The sequence below is a fragment of the Panulirus ornatus genome, chromosome 10, assembly GCF_036320965.1.
Source record: "Panulirus ornatus isolate Po-2019 chromosome 10, ASM3632096v1, whole genome shotgun sequence".
NCBI classification, from domain to species: Eukaryota; Metazoa; Arthropoda; class Malacostraca; order Decapoda; family Palinuridae; genus Panulirus; species Panulirus ornatus.
Genome location: NC_092233.1, coordinates 63,665,384 through 63,686,717, shown reverse-complemented (window position 1 = coordinate 63,686,717; position 21,334 = coordinate 63,665,384). Strand labels below are relative to the sequence as shown.

General features: G+C 41.2%; 1 protein-coding gene across 3 annotated transcripts in view; it reads right to left on the bottom strand.

Moving 5' to 3' along the window:
* Positions 1 to 1,813: 1,813 nt before the first annotated feature.
* The window catches only part of LOC139751037 (protein SSUH2 homolog), a 524,722-nt gene continuing 505,201 nt past the window's right edge, over positions 1,814 to 21,334 (bottom strand). For all 3 annotated transcript variants that reach the window (XM_071666156.1, XM_071666157.1, XM_071666155.1), the window contains one exon: positions 1,814 to 5,339. In XM_071666156.1, coding sequence (XP_071522257.1) covers positions 5,190 to 5,339 — 150 coding nt within the window. In that variant the 3' untranslated portion in view covers positions 1,814 to 5,189. The remainder of the gene's footprint in view (positions 5,340 to 21,334) is intronic.

Below are 21,334 nucleotides of genomic sequence, written 5' to 3'. Positions count from 1 at the left end.
TCTCATCCACAACAGACTTCATACTTGCCCCTCTTTCCAAAACTCTTGCATTCACCTCCCTAACAACCCCATCCATAAACAAATTAAACAACCATGGAGACATCACACACCCCTGCCACAAACCTACATTCACTGAGAACCAATCACTTTCCCCTCGTCCTGCACGTACACATGCCTTACATCCTCGATAAAAACTTTTCACTGCTTCTAACAACTTGCCTCCCACACAATATATTCTTAATACCTTCCACAGAGCATCTCTATCAACTCTATCATATGCCTTCTCCAGATCCATAAATGCTACATACAAATCCATTTGCTTTTCTAAGTATTTCTCACATACATTCTTCAAAGCAAACACCTGATCCACACATCCTCTATCACTTCTGAAACCACACTGCTCTTCCCCAATCTGATGCTCTGTACATGCCTTCACCCTCCCAATCAATACCCTCCCATATAATTTACCAGGAATACTCAACAAACTTATACCTCCGTAATTTGAGGACTCACTCTTATCCCCTTTGCCTTTGTACAATGGCACTATGCACGCATTCCGCCAATCCTCAGGCACCTCACCATGAGTATAATAAAAAAAAAAAAATATATATATATATATATATATATATATATATTTTTGCTTTGTCGCTGTCTCACGAGTTTGCGAGGTAGCGCATGGAAACAGACGAAAGAAATGGCCCAACCCACCCCCATACACATGTATATACATATGTCCACACACGCAAATATACATACCTACACAGCTTTCCATGGTTTACCCCAGACGCTTCACATGCCCTGATTCAATCCACTGACAGCACGTCAACCCCGGTATACCACATCGATCCAATTCACTCTATTCCTTGCCCTCCTTTCACCCTCCTGCATGTTCAGGCCCCGATCTCACAAAATCTTTTTCACTCCATCTTTCCACCTCCAATTTGGTCTCCCACTTCTCCTCGTTCCCTCCACCTCCGACACATATATCCAAGACTCTTGGTCAATCTTTCCTCACTCATTCTCTCCATGTGCCCAAACCATTTCAAAACACCCTCTTCTGCTCTCTCAACCACACTCTTTTTATTTCCACACATCTCTCTTACCCTTACGTTACTTACTCGATCAAACCACCTCACACCACACATTGTCCTCAAACATCTCATTTCCAGCACATCCACCCTCCTGCGCACAACTCTATCCATAGCCCACGCCTCGCAACCATACAACATTGTTGGAACCACTATTCCTTCAAACATACCCATTTTTGCTTTCCGAGATAATGTTCTCGACTTCCACACATTGTATAAGGCTCCCAGAATTTTCGCCCCTTCCCCCACCCTATGATCCACTTACGCTTCCATGGTTCCATCCGCTGCCAGATCCACTCCCAGATATCTAAAACACTTTACTTCCTCCAGTTTTTCTCCATTCAAACTTACCTCCCAATTGACTTGACCCTCAACCCTACTGTACCTAATAACCTTGCTCTTATTCACATTTACTCTTAACTTTCTTCTTTCACACACTTTACCAAACTCAGTCACCAGCTTCTGCAGTTTCTCACATGAATCAGCCACCAGTGCTGTATCATCAGCGAACAACAACTGACTCACTTCCCAAGCTCTCTCATCCCCAACAGACTTCATACTTGCCACTCTTTCCAAAACTCTTGCATTCACCTCCCTAACAACCCCATCCATAAACAAATTAAACAACCATGGAGACATCACACACCCCTGCCGCAAACCTACATTCACTGAGAACCAATCACTTTCCTCTCTTCCTACACGTACACATGCCTTACATCCTCGATAAAAACTTTTCACTGCTTCTAACAACTTGCCTCCCACACCATATATTCTTAATACCTTCCACAGAGCATCTCTATCAACTCTATCATATGCCTTCTCCAGATCCATAAATGCTACATACAAATCCATTTGCTTTTCTAAGTACTTCTAACATACATTCTTCAAAGCAAACACCTGATCCACACATCCTCTACCACTTCTGAAACCACACTGCTCTTCCCCAATCTGGTGCTGTGTACATGCCTTCACCCTCTCAATCAATACCCTCCCATATAATTTACCAGAAATACTCAACAAACTTATACCTCTGTAATTTGAGCACTCACTCTTATCCCCTTTGCCATTGTACAATGGCACTATGCACGCATTCCGCCAATCCTCAGGCACCTCACCATGAGTCATACATACATTAAATAACCTTACCAACAGGTCAATAATACAGTCACCCCCTTTTTTAATAAATTCCACTGCAATACCATCCAAACCTGCTGCCTTGCCGGCTTTCATCTTCCGCAAAGCTTTTACTACCTCTTCTCTGTTTACCAAATCATTTTCCCTAACCCTCTCACTTTGCACACCACCTCGACCAAAACACCCTATATCTGCCACGCTATCATCAAACACATTCAACAAACCTTCAAAATACTTTCACTGTGTGAAAGAAGAAAGTTAAGAGTAAATGTGAATAAGAGCAAGGTTATTAGGTAAAGTAGGGTTGAGGGTCAAGTTCATTGGGAGGTAAGTTTGAATAGAAAAAAACTGGAGGAAGTAAAGTGTTTTAGATATCTGCGAGTGGAACTGGCAGCTGATGGAGCCATGGAAGCGGAAGTGAATCATAGGGTGGGGGAGGGGGCGAAAATCCTGGGAGCTTTGAAGAATGTGTGGAAGTCGAGAACATTATCTCGGAAAGCAAAAATAGGTATGTTGGAAGGAATAGTGGTTCCAACAATGTTGTATGGCTGCGAGGCGTGGGCTATGGATAGAGTTGTGCGCAGGAGGGTGGATGTGCTGGAAATGAGATGTTTGAGGACAATGTGTGGTGTGAGGTGGTTTGATTGAGTAAGTAATGTAAGGGTAAGAGAGATGTGTGGAAATAAAAAGAGCGTGGTTGAGAGAGCAGAAGAGGGTGTTTTGAAATGGTTCGGGCACATGGAGAGAATGAGTGAGGAAAGATTGACCAAGAGGATATATGTGTCGGAGGTGGAGGGAACGAGGAGAAGTGGGAGACCAAATTGGAGGTGGAAAGATGGAGTGAAAAAGATTTTGTGTGATCGGGGCCTGAACATGTAGGAGGGTGAAAGGAGGGCAAGGAATAGAGTGAATTGGATCGATGTGGTATACCGGGGTTGACGTGCTGTCAGTGGATTGAATCAGGGCATGTGTATATATATATATATATATATATATATATATATATATATATATATACACCAGGGATCTTCAATCCCCGATTAAAAGACAGGAGCATATGTTAGTGCTGCATTTCCATTGATTTCATTTGATTTCTATCTTGTGTACCTAAGATTTTATTCTCAGACCATCATATAATCTACCTTCTGGACTGAAAACTTATGAAAGCTGCCACTACTTTTAAAGATCAGTGTCTTCTGAATAAGATAAAACTATGTGACAATCTGTCACAATTGTGTTAAGAGTTAACTTTTCATCAGCATATAGTTACACGTAAAACCTTGATAAATGATATGAATGGCTGATTTTTATCTATCTACAATATTTCAAACATCATGTAACAAAGACAGTACAGTAGTTTAGATCATAACTTATATAAGACAAGACAAAAGATCCTACTAACATAATTTAACCATTTTTTTGTAATACACTTAGAAAGATTTTGAGCAGTTAGCTTGACTTTTGTAAAATCAACACTATGTTCAATGGAACTGAACTGAGTATTTATTACTTGTGTGTCTGGTGGATGAAATAAATTAATCAGAAATTTATAATGAAGAATGACATGAAGAGGGAAAAAAATATTTCATAGGCTTTTCCTTCAGAATTACTCTACAATCTAACCTGAAAAGAAAAACTTTGCAGGATGACCATTTGTCTGCACTACAGAACAGAAGTTTTATAAACTATAAATACAAAAATATGATATTTACAACTGTTTTGTTTTGCTATGCTTAAATGAATGGTTATAGGAGTATTCATATTTTACATTTTAATATCAATAATTCTGAAAGTAAAACCAAAAACTGAAAGAAAATTATCTGTTCTACTTAGCTTCTTAGACAGATAAGTTATGACAGAATATTTGTAATACAACCATTTATGTTTTGTGATACCACAGGCTGTTAATGTTCCCATGAATAGAAGACATTTTGGGTTTTGTGATACCACCTGTTAATAATGTTCATATGAATAGAGATGCTTTGCATTTTGTGATACCACAGGTTAATAATGTTCACATGAATAGAAGATACATCTGCAGATTCAGAGTATTAAACACTGATGCTCCTTTCAGCAATTATGTTTTAATATCAAGGAAGACATCATCTGACATTTCTTTTTTCTTTTTTTTGCTATTGGAGGGCTTTCATTCTGGACATTAATGTTTCATTGTCACCAAAATATAACTTCATCTAATGTTTTTAATTATATCTGTGGTACTGTAGTTTACAAAAACATGAATCTTGACTAGATACAATATTCACATTTGAATATGTTCTTCAGTAGCAGGCATGTGATCTAGCCCAGTAGTCAAAATTCACAATGCAATTGTCATAATGGAATGTCATACACGAATTACCATTGGAAGAGAAAGTGACTGGTACAGTATCTGAGAACATGATCTAAACATGACTGTAAATAAGTTGCTGTTTAAGTCCTTAAAACTGACCCTCAATTCTTAATCACTGACTTAAAGAGTTCTGAACACTTCTGATATTACAAGCCATGAAGTCAAATGAGAGAGATCATAATCCTCAGTAAGATAAAGTTATACAGCTTTCAAAAGCATTTAAAGAACTTTTAAGAAAAGTATTTCTATTCTCAAATGTAGCTTTTTATACCCTTGAGGAAGATCTGCGAGCTCAGAGAAGCAGCTTTAAGATCTTTGAAGAGAAATTTAAATCCCCAGCAAAGTAGGAATAGGTGTTAAGAAGCAACTTTAGACTGTTGAGAAACATGCCTCAATTCATGAAAAGAACTGGATGATCCTCAGGAAGTAGATTTAGATCCTGTAGAAGCTTTGGATCCTTGAGTAACATCTTTTTTTGATTCTCAAGAAGCAGCTTTAAATCCTTGAGATAAATATGAGCAGTCTCTAGATATAAACACCTAAAGAATATCCTGAATTCTCTGGAAGTAAGCTTAGGGACCTTGAAGAGCAGCAGTTCCAAACGGCTGTGTCGAGCACTACATAACACAGCAGCAACCCCAACAGCATGTATGTGGATAGTCTGGGCAGTAAACCTTGTTCTCATAGCCATACACCCAGAACTTGCCAGGGCCGCCCTTAAAGCCATACTCCACTTCAGCTACAGGCACAATACGCACTTGATGTCTCTGTCAAGAATAAAAAGGGGTTCTGTCAAGGGTAAAATGAAGACACATGGTCAAGTGTGAAGATCATTTACAAGATCAAAATCCAAACTACTTTATTCACTGAGGCATCATCAGTACTGCCCATGGAATATGAGATAAAGCATATATAAAACTAATAAGAGTTTTGGAAAGAGGGGCAAGTATGAAGTCTGTTGTGGATGAGAGAGCTTGGGAAGTGAGTCAATTGTTGTTCGCTGATGATACAGCGCTGGTGGCTGATTCATGTGAGAAACTGCAGAAGCTGGTGACTGAGTTTGGTAAAGTGTGTGAAAGAAGAAAGTTAAGAGTAAATGTGAATAAGAGCAAGGTTATTAGGTACAGTAGGGTTGAGGGTCAAGTCAATTGGGAGGTAAGTTTGAATGGAGAAAAACTGGAGGAAGTAAAGTGTTTTAGAGATCTGGGAGTGGATCTGGCAGCGGATGGAACCATGGAAGCGGAAGTGGATTATAGGGTGGGGGAGGGGGCAAAAATCCTGGGAGCCTTGAAGAATGTGTGGAAGTCGAGAACATTATCTCGGAAAGCAAAAATGCGTATGTTTGAAGGAATAGTGGTTCCAACAATGTTGTATGGTTGCGAGGCGTGGGCTATGGATAGAGTTGTGCGCAGGAGGATGGATGTGCTGGAAATGAGATGTTTGAGGACAATGTGTGGTGTGAGGTGGTTTGATCGAGTAAGTAACGTAAGGGTAAGAGAGATGTGTGGAAATAAAAAGAGCGTGGTTGAGAGAGCAGAAGAGGGTGTTTTGAAATGGTTTGGGCACATGGAGAGAATGAGTGAGGAAAGATTGACCAAGAGGATATATGTGTCGGAGGTGGAGGGAACGAGGAGAAGTGGGAGACCAAATTGGAGGTGGAAAGATGGAGTGAAAAAGATTTTGTGTGATCGGGGCCTGAACATGCAGGAGGGTGAAAGGAGGGCAAGGAATAGAGTGAATTGGATCTATGTGGTATACTGGGGTTGACGTGCTGTCATTGGATTGAATCAGGGCATGTGAAGCGTCTGGGGTAAACCATGGTAAGCTGTGTAGGTATGTATATTTGCGTGTGTGGACGTGTATGTATATACATGTGTATAGAGGTGGGTTGGGCCATTTCTTTCGTCTGTTTCCTTGCGCTACCTCGCAAACGCGGGAGACAGCGAAAAAAAAAAATAAATAAAAAAATAAAAAAAATAATAATTAAAGATGAAAAATCATATTCATTTACTATACTTATTCATTTCCTGAATCAGCGAGGCAGCACCAGGAAACAGATGAAGAATGGCCCATCCACTCATCTACACATATATATACATAAATGCCCATATCCGCACATATGCATCCATATACATATCAACATATACATCCATATACATATATACACATGTACATATTCATACTTGCTTGCCTTCATCCATTCCTGTCGCTACCCCACCACACAGGAAATAGCATCATTATCCCCCGCTTTAGTGAGGTAGTGCCAGGAAAACAAGACAAAAAAAGGCTACATTTGTTCACATTCAGTCTCTAGCTGTCAAGTGTAATGCACCAAAACCACAGCTTCCCATCCACATCCAGGCCCCACATACCTTTCCATGGTTTACCACAGATGCTTCACATGCCCTGGTTCAGTCCACTGACAGCATTTCCACCCTGGTATACCAAATTGTTCCATTTCACTCTATTACCTGCATGCCTCTCACTCTCCTGCATGTTCAGGCCCCAACTGCCCAAAATCTCCCCCATTCCATCCTTCCACCTCCAGTTTGGTCTCCCACTTCTTGCTCCCTTCATCCCCAACACACACATCCTCCCCGTCAATCTTTCCCCATCCACTCCCTCCACATGTCCAAGCCACTCCAAGGAATGAAAAACCCTCAATATAGAAAACTGCAACTGTGATAAGAGATCATATCATCCACATATATACAATAATTCACAATGGGTTTGGATGGGATTACTGAGGAATCTATTGAAAAAGGGGGTGACTGTTGTTGATTGTTTGGTAAGGATATTCAATGTATGTATGGACCATGGTGAAGTGCCTGAGGACTGGCAGAATGCATGCATAATGCCATTGTACAAAGGAAAAAGGGATAAAGGTGAGTGTTCAAACTACATAGGTATAAGTTTGTTGAGTATGCCTGGGAAATTATATGGGAGGGTATTGATTGAGAGGGTGAAGGCATGTACAGAGAATAAGACTGGGGAAGAGCAGTGTGGTTTCAGAAGTGGTAGAGGATGTGTGGATCAGGTGTTTGCTTTGAAGAATTTATGTGAGAAATACATAGAAAAACAAATGGATATGTATGTACCATTTATGGATCAGAAGGCATATGATAGGGTTGATAGAGATGCTTTGTAGAAGATTTTAAGAGTATATGGTGTGGGAGGTAACTAGCTTGAAGCAGTGAAAAGTTTTTACCAAGGATGTAAGGCATAAGTATGAGTAGGAAGAGAGAAGAGTGACTGGTTCCCAGTGAATGTTGGTCTGCGGCAGGGGTGTGTGATGTCCCCATGATTGTTTATGTTGCTTATGGATGGGGTGGTTAGGGAGGTAAATGGAAGTTTTGGGAGAGAAGGGTGAGTATACAGTCTGTTGTGGATGGGAGGACCAGGGAAGTGTCAGTTGTTGTCTGTCGATGATACAGCTCTGGTGGCTGATTCATGTGAGAAACTGTAGAGGTTGGTGATTGAGTTTGGTAAAGTGAGTGAAAGGAGAAAGCTGAGATTAAATGTGAATAAGAGCAAGGTTATTCGGTTCAGTAGGGTTGAGAGACAAGTTAACTGGGATGTAAGCTTGAATGGAGAAAAATTGGAGAAAGTGAAGTGTTTTAGATATCTGGGAGTGGATGGAACCATGGAAGCAGAAGTGAGTCACAGGGTGGGGTAGGGGGTGAAGGTTCTGGGAGCAATGAAGAATGTGTGGAAAGATATAACGTTATCTTGGAGAGCAAAAATGGGTATGCTTGAAGGAATAAAGAGAAGGTCAGGGAGAATGATTTGGTAGAGAAGAGGTAGTGAAAGCTTTGCGGGAGATGAAAGCCAGCAAGGCAGCGGGTTTGGATGGTATTGCAGTGGAATTTTAAAAAAAAAAAAGGGGGGTGACTGTTGTAGACTGTTTGGTGAGGATATTCAATGCACGTATGGCTCATGGTGAAGTGCCTGAGGATTGGCGGAATGCATGCACAGTGCCATTGTACAAAGGCAAAGGGGATAAAGGTGAGTGTTAAAATTACAGAGGTATAGGTTTGTCGCGTATTCCTGGGAAATTATATGGGAGGGTATTGATTGAGTGGGTGAAGGCATGTACAGAGCATCAGACTGGGGAAGAGCAGTGTGGTTTCAGAAGTGGTGGAGAATGTGTGGATCAGGTGTTTGCTTTGAAGAATGTATTTGAGAAATACTTAGAAACACAAATGGATTTGTATGTATCATTTATGGATCTGGAGAAGGAATATGATAGAGCTGATAGAGATGCTCTGTGGAAGGTATTAAGAGTATATGGTGTGGGAGGCAAGTTGCTAGAAGCAGTGAAGAGTTTTTATCGAGGATGTAAGGCATGTGGACAAGTAGAGGGAGAGGAAAGGGACTGATTCTCAGTGAATGTCGGTTTGTGGCAGGGGTGCGTGATGTCTCCATGGTTGTTTAATTTGTTTATGGATGGGGTTGTTAGGGGGTGAATGCAAGAGTTTTGAAGAGAGGGGCAAGTATACAGCCTGTTTTGGATGAGAGGGCTTGGCAAGTGAGTCAGTTGTTGTTCGCTGATGATACAGCACTGGTGGCTGATTCAGGTGAGAAACTGCAGAAGCTGGTGACTGAATTTGGTAAAGTGTGTGAAAGACGAAAGCCAAGAGTAAATGTGAAAACGAGCAAGGTTATTAGGTACAGTAGGGTTGAGGGACAAGTCGATTGGGAGATAAGTTTGAATTGAGAAAAACTGGAGGAAAAGAAGTGTTTTAGATATCCGGGAGTGGATTAGGTAGCGGATGGAACCATGGAAGAGGAAGTGAGTCACGGTGTGGGAGGGGGCGAGAGTTCTGGGAGTGCTGAAAAATGAGTGGAAGGCGAGAACATTATCTCAGAAAGCAAAAATGGGTATGTTTGAAGGAATAGTGGTTCCAACGATGTTATATGGTTGTGAGGCGTGGGCTATGGATAGGGCTGTGCAGAGGAGGGTGGATGTGTTGGAAATGAGATGTTTGAGGACAATATGTGGTGTGAGGTGGTTTGATCGAGTAAGTAATGAAAGGGTAAGAGAGACGCGTGGTAATAAAAAGTGTGGTTGAGAGAGCAGAAGAGGGTGCATTGAAATGGTCTGGCCACATGGAGAGAATGAGAGAGGAAAGATTAACAAAGAGGATATATGTTTCAGAGGTGGAGGCAACGAGGAGAAGTGGGTGACCAAATTGGAGGTGGAAGGATGGAGTGAAATAGATTTTGAGCGATTGGGGCCTGAACATGCAGGAGGGTGAAAGGCATGCAAGGAACAGAGTGAATTGGAATGATGTGGTATACCAGGGTCAACATGCTGTCAATGGACTGCACCAGGGCATGTGAAGCGTCTGGGGTAAACCATGGAAAGCTTTGTGGGGCCTGGATGTGGAAAGGGAGCTGTGGTTTTGGTGCACTATACATGACAGCTAGAGACTGAGTGTGACTGAATGTGGCCTTTTGTTGTCTTTTCCTAGCGTTACCTCGCACGTGTGCGGGGGTTGTCATTTCATGACGGGAATCAATAAAGGCAGCAAGTATGAATTATGTACACGTGTATATATGTATATGTCTGTGTATGTATACATGTGTATACATTGAAATGTATAGGTACGTATATGTGCATGTGTGGATGTGTACATATATACATGTGTATTTGGGTCAGTTGGGCCATTCTTTCATCTGTTTCCTTGCTCTGCCTCACTAACGTGGGAGACAGCGACAAAGTATAATAAATGAAAATAAATATATTGAAGGAACATTAGTTCCAACAATGTTATACGGTTGTGAGGCATTGGCTATAGATAGGGTTGTACAGAGGAGAATGGATGTGTCAGAAATGAAATGTTTGAGGACAATATGTGGTGTGAGGTGGTTTGATCTAGTAAGTAATGTAAGGGTAAGACAGATGTGTGGAAATAAAAAGAGTATGGTTGAGAGAGCAGAAGAGGGTGTGTTGAAATGGTTTGGACATATGGAGAGAATGAGTGAGAATATATGTGTCAGAGGTGGAGGGAAGAAGGAGAAGCAGGCAACCAAACTGGAGGTGGAAGGATGGAGTAAAAAGGATTTTGAGCGATTGGGGCCTGAACATCCAGGAAGGTGAGAGGTGCGCAAGGAACAGAGTGAATTGGAACTATGTGGTATACTGGGGTCGACATGCTGTTAATGGACTGAACCAGGGCATGTGAAGCGTCTGGGATAAACCATGGAAAGGTCTGTGAGGCTTGGACGTGAATAGGAAGCTGTGGTTTTGTTGCATTACACATGACAGCTAGACAAATGGGGCCTTTTGTCTGTATTCCTGGTGCTACCTTGCTGAAGCAGGGGATAGCAATGATGTTTTCCTGTGGGGGGTGGGTAGCAAGAGGAAAGGATGAAGGCAAGCAAGTATGAATATGTACATGTGTATGTATGTAATGTGTGTGTGTGTATGTATATGTTGATATGTATATGTAAGTATATGTGAGTAGGTGGGCGTTTATGTACATATATGTGTATATGAGTGGAAGAGCCATTTTTCAATTGTTTCCTGGCACCACCTTGCTGACAAGGGAAACAGTGATTATGTATAATTAAAATGATAATTTTCTTTTTTTTTTTTTTTGCTTTGTCGCTGTCTCCCGCATTTGCGAGGTAGCGCAAGGAAACAGAAGAAAGAAATGGCCCAACCCACCCCCATACACATGTATATACACACACATCCACACACGCAAATGTACATACCTATACACCTCAATGTACACGTACATACACACACACAGACACATACATATATACCCATGCACACAATCCACACTGTCTGCCTTTATTCACTCCCATCGCCACCTCGCCACACATGGAATACCATCCCCCTCCCCCCTCATGTGTGCGAGGTAGCGCTAGGAAAAGATAACAAAAGCCCCATTCGTTCACACTCAGTCTCCAGCTGTCATGCAATAATGCCTGAACCACAGCTCCCTTTCCACATCCAGGCCCCACACAACTTTCCATGGTTTACCCCAGAAGCTTCACATGCCCTGATTCAATCCACTGACAGCACGTCAACCCCAGTATACCACATCGATCCAATTCACTCTATTCCTTGCCCGCTTTTCACCCTCCTGCATGTTCAGGCCCCGATCACTCAAAATCTTTTTCACTCCATCTTTCCACCTCCAATTTGGTCTCCCACTTCTCCTCGTTCCCTCCACCTCCGACACATATATCCTCTTGGTCAATCTTTCCTCACTCATTCTCTCAATGTGCCCAAACCATTTCAAAACGCCCTCTTCTGCTCTCTCAACCACGCTCTTTTTATTTCCACACATCTCTCTTACCCTTACGTTACTTACTCGATCAAACCACCTCACACCACACATTGTCCTCAAACATCTCATTTCCAGCACATCTATCCTCCTGCGCACAACTCTATCCATAGCCCACGCCTCGCAACCATACAACATTGTTGGAACCACTATTCCTTCAAACATACCCATTTTTGCTTTCCGAGATAATGTTCTCGACTTCCACGCATTCTTCAAGGCTCCCAGGATTTTTGCCCCCTCCCCCACCCTATGATTCACTTCCGCTTCCATGGTTCCATCCGCTGCCAAATCCACTCCCAGATATCTAAAACACTTTACTTCCTCCAGCTTTTCTCCATTCAAACTTACCTCCCAATTGACTTGACCCTCAACCCTACTGTACCTAATAACCTTGCTCTTATTCACATTTACTCTGAACTTTCTTCTTTCACACACTTTACCAAGCTCAGTCACCAGCTTCTGCAGTTTCTCACATGAATTAGCCACCAGCGCTGTATCATCAGCGAACAACAACTGACTCACTTCCCAAGCTCTCTCATCCACAACAGACTTCATACTTGCCCCTCTTTCCAAAACTCTTGCATTCACCTCCCTAACAACCCCATCCATAAACAAATTAAACAACCATGGAGACATCACACACCCCTGCCACAAACCTACATTCACTGAGAACCAATCACTTTCCTCTCTTCCTACACGTACACATGCCTTACATCCTCGATAAAAACTTATATATATATATATATATATATATATATATATATATATATATATATATATATATATATATATATATATATATATATATATATATATATATATATATATATATATATATATATATATATATATATATATATATATATATATATATATTTTTCTTTGTCGCTGTCTCCCGCGTTTGCGAGGTAGCGCAAGGAAACAGACGAAAGAAATGGCCCAACCCACCCCCATACACATGTATATACATACACGTCCACACACGCAAATATACATACCAACACAGCTTTCCTTGGTTTACCCCATACGCTTCACATGCCCTGAATTCAATCCACTGACAGCACGTCAACCCCGGTATACCACATCGATCCAATTCACTCTATTCCTTGCCCTCCTTTCACCCTCCTGCATGTTCAGGCCCCGATCACAAAAAATCTTTTTCACTCCATCTTTCCACCTCCAATTTGGTCTCCCACTTCTCCTTGTTCCCTCCACCTCCGACACATATATCCTCTTGGTCAATCTTTCCTCACTCATTCTCTCCATGTGCCCAAACCATTTCAAAACACCCTCTTCTGCTCTCTCAACCACGCTCTTTTTACTTCCACACATCTCTCTTACCCTTACGTTACTTACTCGATCAAACCACCTCACACCACACATTGTCCTCAAACATCTCATTTCCAACACATCCATCCTCCTGCACACAACTCTATCCATAGCCCACACCTCGCAACCATACAACATTGTTGGAACCACTATTCCTTCAAACATACCCATTTTTGCTTTCCGAGATAATGTTCTCGACTTCCACACATTCTTCAAGGCTCCCAGAATTTTCGCCCCCTCCCCCACCCTATGATCCACTTCCGCTTCCATGGTTCCATCCGCTGCCAGATCCACTCCCAGATATCTAAAACACTTTACTTCCTCCAGTTTTTCTCCATTCAAACTTATCTCCCAATTGACTTGACCCTCAACCCTACTGTACCTAATAACCTTGCTCTTATTCACATTTACTCTTAACTTTCTTCTTTCACACACTTTACCAAACTCAGTCACCAGCTTCTGCAGTTTCTCACATGAATCAGCCACCAGCGCTGTATCATCAGCGAACAACAACTGACTCACTTCCCAAGCTCTCTCATCCACAACAGACTTCATACTTGCCCCTCTTTCCAAAACTCTTGCATTCACCTCCCTAACAACCCCATCCATAAACAAATTAAACAACCATGGAGACATCACACACTCCTGCCGCAAACCTACATTCACTGAGAACCAATCACTTTCCTCTCTTCCTACACGTACACATGCCTTACATCCTCGATAAAAACTTTTCACTGCTTCTAACAATTTGCCTCCCACACCATATATTCTTAATACTTTCCACAGAGCATCTCTATCAACTCTATCATATGCCTTCTCCAGATCCATAAATGCTACATACAAATCCATTTGCTTTTCTAAGTATTTCTCACATACATTCTTCAAAGCAAACACCTGATCCACACATCCTCTACCACTCCTGAAACCACACTGCTCTTCCCCAATCTGATGCTCTGTACATGCCTTCACCCTCTTCAATCAATACCCTCCCATATAATTTACCAGGAATACTCAACAAACTTATACCTCTGTAATTTGGGCACTCATCACTCTTATCCCCTTTGCCTTTGTACAATGGCACTATGCAGGCATTCCGCCAATCCTCAGGCACCTCACCATGAGTCATACATATATTAAATAACCCTACCAACCAGTCAATAATACAGTCACCCCCTTTTTTAATAAATTCCACTGCAATACCATCCAAACCTGCTGCCTTGCTGGCTTTCATCTTCCGCAAAGCTTTTACTATATATATATATATATATATATTATCCCTGGGGATAGGGGATTAAGAATACCTCCCACGTATTCCCTGCGTGTCGTAGAAGGCGACTAAAAGGGGAGGGAGCGGGGGGCTGGAAATCCTCCCCTCTCGTTTTTTTTTTTTAATTTTCCAAAAGAAGGAACAGAGTGGCCCAGGTGAGGATATTCCAAAAAAGGCCCAGTCCTCTGTTCTTAACGCTACCTCGCTAACGCGGGAAATGGCGAAGTTTAAAAAAAAAAAAAAATAATATATATATATGTATATATATATATATATATATATATATATATATATATATATATATATATATATATATGCTAGGTTTTCATATTTCCCTGTCAATTAGGGAGGTGGGTACCCAATAACAAGAAATTTTATAGGCACTAAATTTTGTCTTGACAGTTCATGTTTGGAGTGATTTTTTTTGGAACTAATTATCTTTTCTACTTCAGCATCATGTACAAGGGAACTATGGCCAATCTATATCTATCATGTCATGCTAAAATATCAGCTACCATCCGAAGACTTTTTATGGCTTAACTTCAGAGCTTCATAAGTTCTGGTTCAGCTTACTGATAGCATGTCATGTCCCCTATATACCACACTGCTCTAACTCACTATGTCCACTTCATGCCTCTTGCTATCACCTAACACAGCACCAATACATCCTCTCTTTTCATCATGGGTACAGCCATGCATTCTGACACGAGCCAACATGAGCCTTTAATGCAAAATTATCGTTTGGTTCTTTCCTTTGTTCTTGTTTTTAGAATGATAATGAGAAAGGGGGGAAGCCCCCCTCTATTTCTACCCACTGGATGTCTTATGTGATATGTAGGATATATGTACACAGTTCCATGGTTAGATTCCGTCTTTATTATCCAATGAGATACCCTGATAAATAGTGCAAATATCCAAGATTAATCTCTTCCCTATGCAATCCCCCTACCACTATCACCACCGTTCTCATGGATATTTGGGAAGGAAGGGGTGGGGAAGGGAGAGTGTCTAGGTGCTACATATAATTTCAAGGGAGGAAGTGGTAAGGTAGGGAGAATGGCCAGGATGGGTGTTAAAACTGTCCCTAAAAAGTGTTAGGAAGTGTTAATGGCATTCCATCCCTAAAGGAAAGAAAATATCTACATTATCTAGCTCCCTCAGCACCATTATACTTTAGGTCTGAAATGTTTTTAATTTTCTAATTACAAGTAAAATCTAAAGAAACTTGCATAGTTTCTTTCTCAATACTTTTGGACAAAAAAGGTGCTATTTAGCCTCACTATGACAATGAACCAAATGAGTCAAATGAGGTTTTTATAGTGTGCAAATCTCATAACCTAACATCCACACAATCTTATACCCATTATAAAAAATGAAGGGCAGGATTGAAATCATATGACGGATTAAAAGAAGACAAAACCTCAAACTCAAACCTATCCTAACAGCCTTATCCCTGACCAGATCCCTACTGGTGATGAAAGAAAGCCCAGTGCACGTGCACATGCACAGCTGCAGTATTTCTTGCTGCCCACTGAAAATTTAGTCATGTTAAACATCAGTTTCTGTGGTGACTAAAGTAAAATATATATAACACTTGGCTAATATCTGCCAAACTTAATGTAATATGTATGGAAGGTATTATGTGGGGCAATATGCTGATAGTGGCCTGAACTAAGACATACAAAACATTCATGGTAAACTAAAGAATAGTGTGTATGGGAGGCTTGACAGCTGCAGACTAGATGTCCATGCTAAGCACTTTTTTTTTTTTGTCTTCCTGATGCTACCTTGTGAAAGCAGGAATAACAATGGTGTACAGCATCTTTGTGAGTTGTGGGTTGCAGTGAGGAAAAAGGAAAGTGAAAAAGTCAATGTAGTCTACAAAAGAAAGAGTACTTAATGGAAAAGAATGTAGACAATCTGACATTACACACTGAAAACTTCTGAATACTGGATGATTGACCACTTTTGCAAGTATACAGGATAACAAAATATCAAAAAATAAGACTTCAAGTTTTCCTAAATATTAGCCATTACTTCATACAAAAGACACTTGGTGAACTTTAACTTAAATGTATTTCGATGACTTAAGGCATGAAAGTGACAAATTGGTTTTTATATGAAAAGTAAAGCAAGTGCCAAGTTGTGTGTAAAGAGGTCTTATCAATGTTCTTATTTAGCTTCATGAACATTTTCACAACAAGAGGTCTCAGCCTGCAGTGATCTGTTGGTGATAAGTTCTCGTTTTCTTGTGGTGATGTCCTGTCAGATCAGGGCACTGAGCATGTAGTCAAAGATTGTTTGTCTCCTGTTGTTACCTATCTATCTATTATCAATATGTGCACACAGGAAGAGAGCATTATACCCGTGGAGGGCCTCACCTCTTTATCACAGTGATCTTACCACATAGATTAACAACTTTTCCAATTGTCTTTGCATATAAATACTCCTCACTCAGCAATATCCCCCGAGTCCACCCACAACTTTGCTGCTGGAGAGATGTTTCCAAATGTCCCTCCATACATTTGCTCAACTTCCAGTTGCGCCCTCTTGTTCTGAATTCTTTTTCTAGTACATTTTCAAAGAACTGTTCTGCATCAATATTTCAATGAGTTCTTAAAAATTCATACATAGTTATCCTTTTTCCTTCTTCTTGCTGACAAGGTTGGCAGATTGAGGCTTTCCCTACTCTCTTAGCATCTCAGTCCATCTAGATCTGGTGATAAATCTTGTTCCACTCCTTTCGACTTTTTACACCAGTTTCATGTGGTTATCCCAGTGAAGGAGGCCACATTTGTGTCAGTGCATAGTACTTCCTGAACAATGTACCTCATGTAGAGCACATCTACCTGAACAATGTACTTCACACAGACTACATCTTCATAAACATCGTACTTAAATGATGAGTGCATCTTCCTTAACACTACTTCATATACAGTACATCTTCCTTAACACTGCACTTCACGTATAGTACATCTTTCTAAACATTGTATTTAATGTGCATCTTCCTGAACATCGAACTTCACGTAAAATACATCTTCCTAACATCGTACATCCCGTGTAGCTTTGACAGTCACACCCAACAATTATTCATTCGGCTATTACAATCTCCATGAAGCATATTCAAATTGCTATACGTTTTTGTTGTAGCCTTACCATCTTGCTTCATCTCCACACATCAGAATCCTACCCAGTAATGTCAGTGGATTCTATGGGACGCACCGGACCACAAGGTGACATGGCCTGGAGTGCGATCTAGCAACCGCAGTGATGGCAAAATTCTGGAAATTACTTAGTTCATCACCGAAGTACAGCCTGAATACCACACATATCTGAAGAATATAAGGAAGATTCTTTTGTTAGTTTTGCTTTAGGAGCTTGTTCAGTAACTATAGCAAAAACTACACCATCACATTTCGAGCCAATGGTAAATATTTTTGCATGAATTGTATCACGGCGAAGAAGGTTCTTTTTTGTTCAAGTCATATTACTTCGGTTATCTTCATCCAGTGCCTTTAAAGTCTGATCCTTGGAACCTTCCCGAGAGGGAACCAAGCAAAACCTACTTCTTGAAACAAGTCTGTACTCATTAATGATAATCATTTTTTTTTTTCAAAAGGTCGGGAGAACTTTGAATGGTGATCAAATACCACTGTCTCCTCAGCGGCCAAAATTTAACCTATCATCTCGTACCTTCCAGTATAATTCCCAAGTCATCGACTGACTCAGGAGTACCAGGGACCTCCTACACTGTTTTCTAAATTACGTTGAAGTCACGGGACACTTACATACTTAGCAGCACGTCAGCCCTGTAAAATCGAGCGTGCGTATTTTCATAAATTTCGTGAGTCTTTATGGGATGATGTCCCTTCAAAGATATCCTGGTAAAAAATTGTGGTTCAAATTTCTTTGTGAGCATTTCCAACCTTCCTCAAGTGGAAGCACAGTTTGTATTGGACAGGTTATTGGTTGTATCAAACAGCATTCATTCGAATCTACAATAAACAAGAGTATTTTATTTAATGGGTCAATGTACCAAATCCAAGAAAAATCTCCGTCACGCCCTTGAAGACCATGTTAAAAATAAAGGATGTTGTTAAGATCGTCGGACCTGTTGGTCCGACACGGGCCTTTTCCTGATGGCGGCCCGTTCAATTCTGTATTTCATATAATTCAGAGAAATGCCATGCATAACTTTAGGGCTGGGAAATGTGAGCAATGTTCTTGTAATCACGACTGCGTAGTATGTGAGAGTCAACCACTCAATATTTTTTTTATACGACTTTTAGTCAAAGTAGTCCGGTGTAAGCTTTTGATCACCATCATTTTTCAGGGAAAGGTCGTCCATTGTAACATACGTGGATCATCAGCTGATGTAAAGCAGATCAACACTTTTGTGTTCGGAAAAGTAATGTGAACATCGTTGTTAAGTATGACGTTTAAAATAAATTCCTCCAAACCAAAGTCCTTATTTTTTTTCTGATACAAAAACACCGAAGATAATGACCGGAACTATATAGTTTAACACTGGAATTGATAACAGGTATACGTTTGTAGGAATCTGATAACATATCTGCAGCATTATTGGAATAGAGATTCACTGTTGGAAAAGTTATACAGAATCTAAAACAGATAACATACTTTGCTGTAGGCTCCTAGCCGAGCTACCAGGCATTCCACAGGGCCTGTCAATACACTGCTGAAAGGTCCTAGTATGGGAAGCGTCCTTCGGTGTCAGCTCAAAGCTACAGCTTCTTGCCGACCATAGCCAAGCGGCTAGGAAAGCATATTAACACGACCAGCTGGACGCCGTTCCACGACACCGTTCTTCGGGTCCTGAAAGAGCCCTTGCCAAAAGCGCCTTCAAATTCGTCAGGTTTATCAAGGTGTTTCTGGACAAAATCTACGAGTGACTTCAAGATACCATCCAAGGCATTCAGATTTACATGCAATGTCTGCAGAGTTTTGCTGCTGTTGGTGAAGCGCTGGAAGATAAGATTCCAGAATTTTGCAAAATTTCCTCAGAAGTTGACTCATATGATCATACATTCCTCGTGCAGTACCGTCACATTCTGGCCTCCCAAGACAGTCTCTTGACATCCTCAGCAAAATGCCCAAGATATTTTCACAGACTAACTAGCGCTTGACAAGCAATTCCACAACACGACCAACCTGTGTCGCTCACTTTCTTCGGCACTGAAATGGAAGGGACCTTTTTTTCAAGACTCTCTTTTAGTTTCTTATACAGGCCAGTGGAGCCAGGGAAGATGTGTAGTGCTCGTACAAATAACGCTATGGCCTACCGCAAGAAACTGTAGCATACTTGCCCCTGTATCCCTTGTAACGACATGTTATAGTGCTATTAGTCACTGATCTGGCCAGGCCACGGCAGTCCTGTATGTCGAGCCCAACACCTTAAAGAAAAGACAGATTTGCGTCTCTCTCTCTCTCTCTCTCTCTCTCTCTCTCTCTCTCTCTCTCTCTCTCTCTCTCTACCTAGCGTCCGAATGACTCGGAGGTACTACAAAGCTACTGTAAGATGATCTATATGAGCTTTGTTTTCACACGAATCCTCAGATACTGAATTAGTATCCAGCTGTTTTAGTTAGATCAATTCGCACATCTACTTTTTTCCCACATGATCTGAATCAGTTCCTCACACAGTTCTTGACGAATAGTTTATACATCCCTTCTTTATACTAGCCTGAGCCTGCATGTCAAGAATGCGTCACGCCCTGCGTTCAGTTCCAATACACCAGAACAGAACACCAGCGAGATGCAGCCCTCCGTTCAGTTATCATACACTAAGGAAACACTACTACATTTTACCTGCAGTTGTCGGCGCATAAATCTAATTTTGAACGTCATGGTCGATGCGAATTTTTTTTTTTCGTACTTGGCGGCATTTATCACTGCACGATTATGACGGTTTGGTCGCGTAATGGAGTTCTTTCACCACTATCCTTCCAGTCACTGAAGCTGGCATTCACAAATCCATTATTGGCAGTACCTAACAGCTTCATTCAAAAGCAGTGTACCCGGCTAACCAGTGATTGTCGAGAGACATTTCATTTACGCTGAATATTCTCACCAATGGATCATCTTACTAACAGGCATGTCCACAGTGCAGCCACGCTCATTCTAGACCGTTTTGAAATACTCGTTATTTCGTTGACGTTCATGTGTTTTGCGTACTAACAAACCACATCGTTCTTGGTATAACACTATACTCCCGCATTTCCTTAGTTGTCAAGTTAGGCCACGCACCAGTACTCGAAGCCTAGCCGCTCCACCACCGTGTTCTCTCCACCTGGTGTAAGATTTGGTGCCCATCAATAGAATCTAGGTGTGTCATCTTTTGAAGGAGCCCATCACCAGACCCAGGTGTGTCACCTTAAGAGAAAGTTCATCAACAGACACAGGTGTGTCACCTTTACGGGGAAGCGTATCAACAGGTGTGTCACCTTTACAGGGAGGCTCATCAATAGACCCAGATGTATCACCTTCAGGGAGATGCTAAGGACACTATAGATCCCAAGAGTGACTTTAAGGAACCCCGAAAGGGGAACCCATTCTATAATTCCTTCCACCAAAACTTAAGCTGAAGGTTGGGCAGTTTTGGCTTGGACAGACTATCAATATCAAGATATGGTGTTTTGAACACCACTAGTAGTAAGACCCTTCAACTTTTGCATGACGTTATCTCTAACTTCAAAGGAGTCATTCTCATATTCTGAAGACTTTAGACTACTTTAGAGCATTTTCATTTAGCACTTTGAGTTTAACAACTGAATATATCTCAATATCATCCCATTTTTTTCGAAGTTTGAATCGCCCGCTCCAATCTTGTCAATCGACAACA